This window comes from Oncorhynchus mykiss, chromosome 6 (genome assembly GCF_013265735.2).
Source record: "Oncorhynchus mykiss isolate Arlee chromosome 6, USDA_OmykA_1.1, whole genome shotgun sequence".
In the NCBI taxonomy this organism is placed as follows: Eukaryota; Metazoa; Chordata; class Actinopteri; order Salmoniformes; family Salmonidae; genus Oncorhynchus; species Oncorhynchus mykiss.
The window spans coordinates 25,114,620-25,126,968 of record NC_048570.1 but is presented as its reverse complement, the minus strand read 5'-3'; the positions used below and the strand labels follow the sequence as shown (position 1 = coordinate 25,126,968).

At 42.4% G+C, this 12,349-nt stretch overlaps 1 protein-coding gene across 1 annotated transcript in view; it reads right to left on the bottom strand.

The window, feature by feature from the left end:
- LOC110525590 (solute carrier family 15 member 4) overlaps positions 1–11,586 on the bottom strand; it is a 46,748-nt gene extending 35,162 nt beyond the window's left edge. Inside the window, exons 1-5 of the mRNA XM_021605838.2 lie at positions 11,281–11,586; positions 10,442–11,058; positions 9,048–9,340; positions 1,938–2,079; positions 1,646–1,729 (exon numbers count right to left, since the gene is read on the bottom strand). Coding sequence (XP_021461513.1) covers positions 1,646–1,729; positions 1,938–2,079; positions 9,048–9,340; positions 10,442–11,011 — 1,089 coding nt within the window. The 5' untranslated portion in view covers positions 11,012–11,058; positions 11,281–11,586. The remainder of the gene's footprint in view (positions 1–1,645; positions 1,730–1,937; positions 2,080–9,047; positions 9,341–10,441; positions 11,059–11,280) is intronic.
- Positions 11,587–12,349: the final 763 nt, after the last annotated feature.

Genomic DNA, 12,349 nt, shown 5'->3' with positions numbered 1-12,349 from the left:
TGCAGGAATTATTATGGACAATAAAAAAAGTACACTGTGCACCCGCCAACTTCCCTTCAATTCGCATGGCTGAAAATATCTTACCGGAGAAAGCATCTGAACGACCGAAAGGGCACCCCTCTGTCTTACTATATGATGCCCATGTATCTGATACCGTCTGGCCGAGAAGAGTATGGCATGACATAATCTTTTTTACAAGACAGCATCAGATACATGGGCTACACATACTGAGACAGAGAGGTGCTGTTCCGCTCGATCGGATGCTTTATCTGCGTCTTTCTGTCAGAGCGTGTCTCAGTCAAATAAATGATCAATATTTAAAGATGTACAATACAGAAAACTGCTCTGCCATTTCCTGGTTGCTAAAATTCGAAACAGTTCGCCTAATTTCAGTTTGTGTGACAAAACAAGCAAGTATAATGTAGAGAATCATTGTACCATTTAAACCGCTGTGAAAAATACAAAAAGATATTGAAGCTGTACAAAACCGTATGTAAAAGACGCAAAAACGAATCTTAAGTAGCGTAGAAATACTGCACATAGAACCTATCGCTTTTTAGACGTTCTTTCAATGAGAACGACAGATCTATTACTCACATTTTATCGGGTCAAATCAAATTTTATTTGCCACATGCACCGAATACAAGCCCTAAACCAACAACGCAGTTAAGAAAATAGACTAAAACTAAAAGTTAAAAAAGTAACAATACAATAAAGAGGCTATATACAGAGGGTACCGAGTCAATGTGCGGGGGTACAGGTTAGTCGAGGTAATATGTACATGTAGGTAGGGGTAATGTGACTATGCATAGATAATAAACAGTGAGTAGCAGCAGTGAAAAACAATATGCAAATAGTCCGGGTAGCCATTTGATTAATTGTTCAGTAGTCTTACGGCTTTGGACCTGGACTTGGCGCTCCGGTACCAATTGCCCTACTGGAGTCATTGACAATTTTTTGGGTCTTCCTCCGACACTGCCTAGTCTAGAATCTGGATGGCAGGAAGCTTGGCCCCTCTAATGTATTGGGCCATACTACCGTCTAGAAGTCGGATGCCAAGCAGTTGCCAAACCAGGCGGTGATGCAACCGGTCAGGATGCTCTCGATGGCGAAGCTGTAGAACTTTGAGGATCTGAGGGCCCATGCCAAATCTTTTCAGTTTCCTGATGGGGAATAGGTGTTGTCGTGCCCTCTTCACGACTGTTCTGTGCATTTGGACCATGATAGTTTGTTGGTGATGTGGACACCAAGGAACTTGAAGCTCTCAAACCGCTCCACTACAACCGCATCGATGTGAATGGGGGTGTGTTTGGCCCTCCTTTTCCTGTAGTTCACGATCAGCTCCTTTATCTTGCTCATGTTGAGGGAGAGGTTGGTCTCTGACCTCCATATATGCTGACTCATCGTTGTCGGTGATCAGGCCTACCACTGTTGTGTTGTCAGCAAACTTAATGGTGTTGGAGTCATGCTTGGCTATGCAGTCGTGGGTGAACAGGGAGTACAGGAGGGGACTAAGCACGCACCCTTGAGGGGCCCCGCGTTGAGGATCAATGTGTTGTTGCCTACCCTTACCACCTGGGGGCGGCCTTATACCACCTTCCAGAATAAGAAAAAAAAAATCAACCGAGGCTCAGGTTGAGTTTACCTGGTCGCTGGCGCTGCTGTTGGTGCCTGTGCTGGTGTCAGGAATCCTTAAATGTAGGCTCTGGAGGAAATATGTTGTCTGCATCTATAGCACAATGAAAATCAAATAATTACACTAGCAACGTAGGCCTACAGTACATGTTCAAAGTCCCCAAACTATCACTATTTCTTCAGTTGTAATGCTATTCTGCCTGCAATAACACTGAACGTTGCTGATGTTACGTCATGTTGCTATGAAAAAACTAAAGCTGCTTTGTTACCATAAGGAGGAGAGGTTAATACATATCTCTTACCTGAAAGTACACAGTCCAGTATGGGATAAGAGCAAAGAACACTGGAAGAATTTTCAGCAGTGCCTTCACCTCCTCCACTTTCTCCTCAGGGAATCTCCCTCCATAAGTCACCTTAGCTCCATCAAGCATGGTTGGCTTAGCCCTTAAGAGAAGAATAACACAATTGAACAAATTTAAAAAGATCTACAAAGCGGCTACTGCACGGTTTGATAGGGGCCGTATAAATCTGTAAATATTCCTTAAACATAAACTCAGCTACTATTAAACTAAATGCTGGAGATAAGACTTAAATCAGGCCTTTTTTGTTTATGTCTCTCCTTTAAATAATGACACTTCTGGCAAAAGGACCCATTTTCTACTAAAGCCTATAATCCCTATCTCTTGAGAAAAATCCTTAATAAGGAATTCTTGAAACGCTGTAGGATTGGCCAACTTAAAACAATGTTCTTGAACTGATTGTGCTACTTAGGTTCAAAGTCAAGCAACAGCACTTCAGAATAACTTCCTCCACAATGAATGATGATGAATGCCAGGGAAGACCACAAAAAAAAGTACAGGCTGGGGATCAAAGAAGGGTTTGACATAAAGATAGGGTGACCAGACGTCCCCGTTTTCCCGGGGACAGTCCCCGTTTTTAACTGTGCGTTAAAAACAGACTGCAAAGTGAAATAATATTATACGTGGCAAGACCGGGCAGCAGAGCCTACCGGTTGACATCTCAATCGCGTTGTGCTTGTTTTGTCCAGCAGAGGGGGCTGCTAGCTATATCAGCTTAATTTACTCTTCTTCTTCTAACTTCTTGCTCGCGCTAGTTTTAGAGAAAACTGCTGTGGAAAACTCAGCCAGAAGCTAGCAAGTGTCAAGTGAATCCACAACATCACCACAAACAAAGTTACACTTGTTTGAGATACTAGCGAATGATGTTGTCACAATTTATTATATAGATAGATGCTCTGCTTTATAAGGTTTTAAACACAGTGCCTTGCGAAAGTATTCGGCCCCCTTGAACTTTGCGACCTTTTGCCACATTTCAGGCTTCAAACATAAAGATATAAAACTGTATTTTTTTTGTGAAGAATCAACAACAAGTGGGACACAATCATGAAGTGGAACGACATTTATTGGATATTTCCAACTTTTTTAACAAATCAAAAACTGAAAAATTGGGCGTGCAAAATTATTCAGCCCCCTTAAGTTAATACTTTGTAGCGCCACCTTTTGCTGCGATTACAGCTGTAAGTCGCTTGGGGTATGTCTCTATCAGTTTTGCACATCGAGATACTGACATTTTTTCCCATTCCTCCTTGCAAAACAGCTCGAGCTCAGTGAGGTTGGATGGACAGCATTTGTGAACAACAGTTTTCAGTTCTTTCCACAGATTCTCGATTGGATTCAGGTCTGGACTTTGACTTGGCCATTCTAACACCTGGATATGTTTATTTTTGAACCATTCCATTGTAGATTTTGCTTTATGTTTTGGATCATTGTCTTGTTGGAAGACAAATCTCCGTCCCAGTCTCAGGTCTTTTGCAGACTCCATCAGGTTTTCCTCCAGAATGGTCCTGTATTTGGCTCCATCCATCTTCCCATCAATTTTAACCATCTTCCCTGTCCCTGCTGAAGAAAAGCAGGCCCAAACCATGATGCTGCCACCACCATGTTTGACAGTGGGTATGGTGTGTTCAGGGTGATGAGCTGTGTTGCTTTTACGCCAAACATAACGTTTTGCATTGTTGCCAAAAAGTTCAATTTTGGTTTCATCTGACCAGAGCACCTTCTTCCACATGTTTGGTGTGTCTCCCAGGTGGCTTGTGGCAAACTTTAAACAACACTTTTTATGGATATCTTTAAGAAATGGCTTTCTTCTTGCCACTCTTCCATAAAGGCCACATTTGATTACAGAGCCTGCCAATTTATTATTGCAAACCATTTTTTTAGATCAAATAATACAAAAATGAGGCAAGCAATGGGAATCTGTTAACCAAAGTATTTTATCTAATAGTGTACTATATATTAGTGTAGGGGGCAGTATTTTGATGTTTGGATGAAAAACATACCCAAATGAAACTGCCTATTTCTCAGGCCCAGAATATGCATATAAATTGTCAGATTAGGATAGAAAACTCTAAAGTTTCCAAAACTGTAAAAATATTGTCTGAGAGTACAACAGAATTGATATTGCAGTCAAAAACCTGAGGAAAATCCAACCACAACCTGAGGATTGATTATAAAAAACGTTTGACATGTTTCTACGAACTTTACGGATACTATTTGGAATGTCTGCCCCGTCGTGACCGCTCGAGCCTGTGGATTTCTGAACAAAACGCGCCAGCCAAATGGAGGTATTTTGGATATAAAAATTATCTTTATTGAAAGGAACATTTATTGTGTAACTGGGAGTCTTGTGAGTGCAAACATCTGAAGATCAAAGGTAAGCGATTCATTTTATTGCTTTTCTGACTTTCGTGACCAATCTACTTAGCTGCTAGCTGTTTGTAATGTTTTGGCTGCTGAGAGAGATGTCCTAACATAAACGCTTGGATAGCTTTTGCTGTAAAGCATTTTTTAAATCTGACATGCCAGGTTGATTAACAACAAGCTAAGCTGTGTTTTGCTATATTGCACTTGTGATTTCATGAAAATTAAATATTTTTAGTAATTTAAAATTTGGCGCTCTGCAATTCAGCAGCTGTTGGCGAAAATGATCCCGCTAAAGGGATCGGTGCACCAAGAAGTTAAGGGAGTAAAAAGAGTGAAGCGAGGAGAGTGTGGAAGAGTGAGGTGGAAAATTAAAAAAAGCAGGAAGACGAATGGAGAAAGATTGGAGAAGAAAAAAAGTTAAGAGAATAAGAAGAGTGACACAAGGAGAGTGAAGAGCAGATAGAGGAGGTACAATGGCTCTTTCCAAGAAACAGAAATGCCATTTTAATGACATGAGAGAATTTCCATTTATACGCTCAGGTCAAGACAATAGAATGGTTAACTGCACCCTTTGTAATTCCTCTTTTTCAATTGGCAGCGGGGCAGGAATGGCAGTGGTAGAACATCAACAGACAAAAAAAGCATAAAGCCCCTCTGATTGCCCGTGTTGGTATGCCCTCTGTCACCACATTCTTCAAGAAGGTAGCCTTCCCAAGAAGAATATGCTTTAGCTGTGCAGGAGGGTGTCTTTGCATACCACACTATACCACACAATCAGTTACAGATCTATGGACTGCACAGCACAACTGACACGAAAGATTTATGAGCCGAAGTCTACATGTGCTAGGACAAAATGTGAAGCCATAGTGAGTAACGTGTTAGCACCATGGGCAACTACTTTGGTAACACAGGACCTAGACCACGTTGAATTTGTGTCCCTGTCCATTGATGCGTCCAATCATGGACATGTAAAGCTGCTGCCAGTAGTAGTCAGATACATGGAAACACATCTGTGGAAACAAAACTGCATGATTTTGTTGAATTGAAAGGAGAAACAGCAGAGGAGGTTGCAGCGGAGGTCCTGGTGGTCATCCAAAAATGTAACCTGCAAAACAAAGTTGTGGCATTCTCTCCCGACCTCACAAATACCAACTTTGGAGGACTGAATAGGCTGGGGAGGGTCAATGTCCATACCAAAGTTAAAAATGCTCTGCAGCGGTAGGTGATTGGCATCATTCATAACACAGCCAGAACAGCTTCGGATATGATTCCCCTTGATGTTGAGTACCTGCTCACAAAGATATTTGGATAGTTTCATATTTTCACCATCAGAGTAGAAGACTGAAGAGCTTTTTTGAGTTTGTTGGCCAGGAGTACCATAACATTTTAGGACACAGCTATGTTCGCTGGCTGTCCATGCTCCCTGCTCTAGAAAGAGTGCTTAAAAGGTATGTGCCATTGAAATCCTTTTTTCTTTCTGAAGACAAATGCCCTGTTGTCCTACGAGCAATGTTCGAAGAGCCACTGACTGAACTTTGGCTGGGCTTTGTCCATGGAAACTTGACCATATTCAGTGACATTATCAAGATGCTTGAATAACAGGACTGCTGTGCTGTGGAGTCAACTGCAATTCTGAGAAACATTGAGGCAAAATTGACTGCAAGATGTGATGACAACTTCATTACGGTTTTGGTCAGAGGACTTCTGAGAGAGTTAGAGGGAAATGGAGCAATGTCTAAAGAGAGCTTTCTCAAAACATCCCAATCATTCTTCACTACGGCTGTGAACTACTTGCAAGCATGGGGAAAGCACACAGATAATCTAAAATATTTACATTGTCTCCTTTTAAAAAGGCAACCTCAGCGTGAAGAGATCCAGAAGGCAGCAGGCACACTGCAGGAAAAATGCCCCAATGTGACCATCAATGAGGATGCATTGTTTGATGAGGTTACTGGCCTGCAAGAGTTCCTAAAGGGGGGATCGCTTGAACAATGGAAAACATCTGAGATACCGCTTAGTCAGAGATGGAGCACGGTGGTTACCCACTTCAAAGAGAACGACATCCCACACTAACGTGGCTTGATTAGCGTCTGTTGTCATGTGCTTACCTGGAAGTAATGCACCAGTCGAGAGTGTTCTCCCAAATGAATGATATATGGACAGCAGCAAGAAATAGGTTCACTGTTCCTACCATCAAGACCATGCTTATTGTGAAGACAAACTTCAACCTCCCCTGCCAGGAGTTCATGGAAAAGCTGGCCAAAGACAGAGCAATCCTGAAGAAGATACATTCTGCTGAGATATATACAGATTAGGTTGGTATAAGTATATTATGTAGTTACCAATCTCACCATCGTCTTATTTATTAATTAAGTTGTTAAGTACACTGCTCAAAAAAATAAAAGGGAACACTAAGATAACACATCCTAGATCTGAATGAATTAAATATTCTTATTAAATACTTTTTTCTTTACATAGTTGAATGTGCTTACAACAAAATCACACAAAAATGATCAATGGAAATCAAATGTATCAACCCATAGAGGTCTGGATTTGGAGTCACACTCAAAATTAAAGTGGAAAACCACACTACAGGCTGATCCAACTTTGATGTAATGTCCTTAAAAGTCATATAACCTCCCTACAACGCCTGGGCATGCTCCTGATGAGGTGGCGGATGGTCTCCTGAGGGATCTCCTCCCAGACCTGGACTAAAGCATCCTCCCAACTCCTGGACAGTCTGTGGTGCAACGTGGCGTTGGTGGATGGAGCCAGACATGATGTCCCAGATGTGCTCAATTGGATTCAGGTCTGGGGAACGGGCGGGCCAGTCCATAGCATCAATGCCTTCCTCTTGCAGGAACTGCTGACACACTCCAGCCACATGAGGTCTAGCATTGTCTTGCATTAGGAGGAACCCAGGGCCAACCGCACCAGCATATGGTCTCACAAGGGGTCTGAGGATCTCATCTCGGTACCTAATGGCAGTCAGGCTACCTCTGGCGAGCACATGGAGGGCTGTGCGGCCCCCCAAAGAAATGCCACCCACACCATGACTGACCCACCGCCAAACCGGTCATGCTGGAGGATGTTGCAGGCAGCAGAACGTTCTCCACGGCGTCTCCAGACTGTCACGTCTGTCATGTGCTCATTGTGAACCTGCTTTCATCTGTGAAGAGCACAGGGCGCCAGTGGCAAATTTACCAATCTTGGTGTTCTCTGGCAAATGAAAAACGTCCTGCACAGTGTTGGGCTGTAAGCACAACCCCCACCTGTGGACGTCGGGCCCTCATACCACCCTCATGGAGTCTGTTTCTGACCGTTTGAGCAGACACATGCACATTTGTGGCCTGCTGGAGGTCATTTTGCAGGGCTCTGGCAGTGCTCCTCCTGCTCCTCCTTGCACAAATGCAGAGGTAGCGGTCCTGCTGCTGGGTTGTTGTGATTGACTTGGAGTTACATTGTGTTGTTTAAGTGTTCCCTTTACTTTTTTGAGCAGTGTATTTCACATATACTATTGTCTGTTTTTAAAATTTTGCTCATGTTCTCTTCTGCTCTTATTCTACCAGGACCACTGAATGGCTGTTCAGATCTGACAGTTCTGTCTTGTCTGTCATGTTTCTGTAATATAGTTGTTTTCTCTATCAGTGTGCCTGTTAAGACTAAATAGATGAAACCGGAATTGGCCCCTTTTTTATTTCATAGATAATAACATTGGATATTTTAATGATAGATTGACCGCCGAACTGGAAATGTCCCCGGTTTTAATGTCAGAAATCTGGTCACCTTACATAAAGAGCTACGATCAACACCTAGTGGTGTGGTACTATCTTGGATTAGAGAACAACCATAGCATAGCCTTCTTTTTTACTCCCAAAGTAGATTAGAACATGTTTGCTACAAAGTCAATATTGTGTTTCCATTGAGATCAGATAGAGCACAGCCTCTTTCACACCTTTTATCTAGCCTACATATAGATACTGATACTACTAAAGACGCATTTCCATTGGAACTTTGAAGTCAACCCAGGTTGGGCTAACTATTGTGTTTCCACTGCCTCCAGAAATGACAAATGATGTCATGTTGCTAGGTACCCAATATGTGACTGCAGCTAACTTAGCTAATGTTACTAGCTAGCAAGATGTTGAAGAATTTAATTCACCCTCACACCATGCAGTAAATAACATTACTTATACTCCTGCCAGTTCCAGCCAGACTCAGAGCCATGTATGTAGTTTGCTGACATTAGCTAGGTAGGTAAACGGTTAGCGCCGTTGCTAGCATAACAGGGTAGCTAGCATTCGAGAGCTGACTTTTCTTATAAAAGTTTGTGTAGTACTAAAATGAATATAGGATCCAGCTATGGTGGTAATTTGCACCATGTGACTACTGCAGTAGTGCTTGTCCATGTGCTAGCTAACAGCAACAAGCCCAGACGAGCTAGCTAACTAAAAATGTTGACAGCATCCAGCAGTGATCAGCTTGGTGGCTGTATAGTAAAAGGCGTCACCAGCTAGAATTCTAATCGAGCTGGCACCAGTTGTTTAACTGGGCTGCGCTGGCCCGGATTTCCCTCTACCCAGCTTGAATTGAGATTTCCATTTGAGCCACCTTTAATTTGTCCCTAATTGTATGTGCCATTGGAAACGGGGCTTTAGTAACAGCAGTGATCTGCCTGGCCCCTCTTACCGTAGCAGGTTGGGCTCTTTGGGCTGTGTGTTGCAGAAGGCATAAACCAGGATCTTGAACAGGTCAGTGAAGGCACTACCATCAGCAGGCTTGTTGATGAAGACTGTGCGCCCCAGCAGGAACACCAGGAAAGAGACACCCAGGCACACAGCTGGAATTATGTACCCCAATTGGAAGTTGATGTTCTGCTGGATGTAGGCCACACCACCCAGGGACAAGATGGCCCCCAGGTTGATGCACCAGTAGAACCAGTTGAAGAACCTGCGAGTGGCCTCTGGGCCGCGATCTTTTACCTGTGAGGCAAAAGGGATTGTCATGGCATTCTGCTCTCCATGAGCATCTTTAGGAAACAAAACACAATTGTAGTATCATATCAAACTGAAGACATAGGCCTAACATTGCTATCTAATAAGAGAAACACCCTAATTATATTAAACATTTTATTGTATAACCCATCATTCAATGGCAGCGAATGAGTGTATAACATCCACGTGATAAACAGTGCTAACATCTTCCTTTCATCCCGTGCTTGACAAAAAAAAAAAATGGGAAGGGAATTTTGTGAAAAGCAATAAGAATTTCTAGTAACTTATGAATAGGCTAATCTAATCATTACAGGTGAACAAGATTTCTATGAATCCTGCTCAGTGGCATTTACCTTTTTTCCTCAATATTACTTTGTGAATCCCATAGAAACATTGAGCAATCAAAATGAAACAAATCTAAACCAATCTTCCATCAGAAATGTGGTAAATGACAATGGGATTGAAATCTATGCTAATCAGTCATCAACTCTGAAAACATTTTGGACCAGCCTGGGTTAGCTAGATCAGATTTCCCACTGAAATGGGCTTTCCTCTTTCATTAAGGGTCTTACAGGTAGGCCTAATCTGGAATTGTGATGAGAAACTTAACAGGACAAATGTGAGTTTCACTTCCTAAATTGGTGTACAATTACTCATCTAGCATTCTTCTCAGCCTTAGACTGGTGTGTTGACCAGACCTGATGGATGGCATTACCCAAATGTAAACTTCATGATGAAAATGACAAAAGGGTAAACCAGCAGGGGCCTGGCTGATTGAGTTCTCGTGGTAAATGTAGAGATGACAGGCGTACTAGATCAACATTTAGCCTATTCCACAACTACCATTTCAGTCCATATACAAGGCTGACCAAAGTAAGATCATGTTCAGAACCTTTCAGACTTTATAAATTAGGCTGTTATATATTCTCTTAAACTCACATATGGGATAACATTAGCAACAATGCATTAGCAACAGTGTAAAGTACAATACATTGAGCCTTCATTGAGTTTTCATTTGACCTTAGAAGCCCTTCTGAAGAAGTCTTAATTGAGAGAGAATGCTTTGCTTATTCATAAGCTTTACTGTACCTGGTCAGCCCCAAATGGAGTGATGTTGGACTTTACTGTTCCTACACCTAGGGCGATGAGAACAAGGCCCATGTAGATCACTGGCCCACAGTAAGGTGCCCGTGTGGGGCAGGTCACATTGCTTGGAGGAGTACTGTTTGAGCTCAAACACTCTGCAGGTTGCACTGGAAATGCAATTTCATCACCACATAGGGCATTCCTGGAGTAGTCATATGTGATAAATGGGAAAAACAGCATGCCAAGGAAGTATAGAATCAAACTGCCAGCAATGGTCCAGAACTTGCCCAGATATGCATCAGCCAGCCAGCCACCAAATGGTGAGATCAGGTATGTAACCCCCATGAACATCAGGGGGGCCTGGCTGGCCTCAGTCCCGTCCCAATAAAATGGGCTACTGTTAAGGAAAAGAACCAGGTTGGAAGTGATGCCATAGAATGCGACTCGTTCCAATGATTCTGCAAGCAGAATCGTTGCACAAGCCAGTCTTCTGCCCTGGAACACTGACACAGTCCTGCACACAGAGCTGCTGTCCAAAAGAGGGGTGTTCTCACTGGCATCCCTGCTGGCCATCGTCAGCGGACTTGTTGATTTGAGATGTTTACTGGAAACGGTCAACACTAAACAAAATGAACACGAGATTATGATACGACGCGTTATGACAATAATTGCAACAGTTAAGATGGAGAAATTACAACAGGGTTGCTCAGTTTGAGAGACACTTGCTAGCCAGCTCAGTTTGAGACACTTGCTAAATTTGGTGTGCTTCCTCTGACACCAGCATACTAGCTTTAAGCATGATTATGATTTGCATATTAACATTGCGAAGTAGTATACTGTACCTTCAATTAATGACACACTTTCCAACGTCTGGCATTTAGCCTCCTATCTTATCAGTTTGTGCTCGACATGCCACAAAAATAAATTGTTCAGATGAGTGAATATCTACTCGGGTAACTAGTAATGAAACAGACAATCACACACTGCCTGTCAAAGCACTGGCGCGTGACTGTAAATTCGTTCAGCAACATCTAAATTGTGCTTTTTTCCGCATACCGTAAACAGATGGATCGACGTCACAGTTTAAGCGAATGAGGCAGTTAACACCTACAATTTACAAATCTGCGTTTTGTTCAGTTGCTGTGCTATTTAGTCCGCCCACTTAATGTATTTAGTGAAGCTCCATTGGCCGGAATGGAAACAGGCGTATACGCTATTGGTCGAAAAAGAAGATATTCAATACCATTTTCTTCAACACTTCCTGGAGGGCTTGCAGATACGTAAGAAGGCGGGGTAAGGGAGTATGAATAGTCATGAGTCTCGACATAGATCCCGTTGGGTGATTGGTCTAGTCTACTTGAGTGCGTGACGCCGCACCGGCCAATTGTGAAACCCAGCTTGAGCTTGATCACCAAATGAATTGGGAAAGAAAAGCCTCACCAGCTACCTACCAAACTATTTTAGCTTAACTGTCCATTCGTTAAAAGAACGAGCACACGAATTGTTATTTTTACCTTCCCACAAACGGTCTGGTATGTGTTGCTTTATGTAAGAAAGTTAACCCAAATGTATCAAAGAATAGGTAATGCATCCACGATTAGTTAGTGTGTACTACCTGGCCAGTAAACTCGCGAACTAGCTATCCTCCTAAATGCGGTGGTCAGTGGATAAACTAAATTGAAAATATTTGTCGCCAGTTATTGTTGCCGATGGTGTAATTATGTCTAACCAATTATTTATTTACACTAGATGACCGTTAGGGGGCGCTGTGTTGAAGCCTCCGTGCCTCCATCTTGGCACTAACTGACGTTGTAAAAAATATTTTGGAAGCTGTAGAAATGCATTTCTTAATATCTACATTCGTTTTTGCCACATTTTATTCATACAACTACATGCATACTTTTACATTAT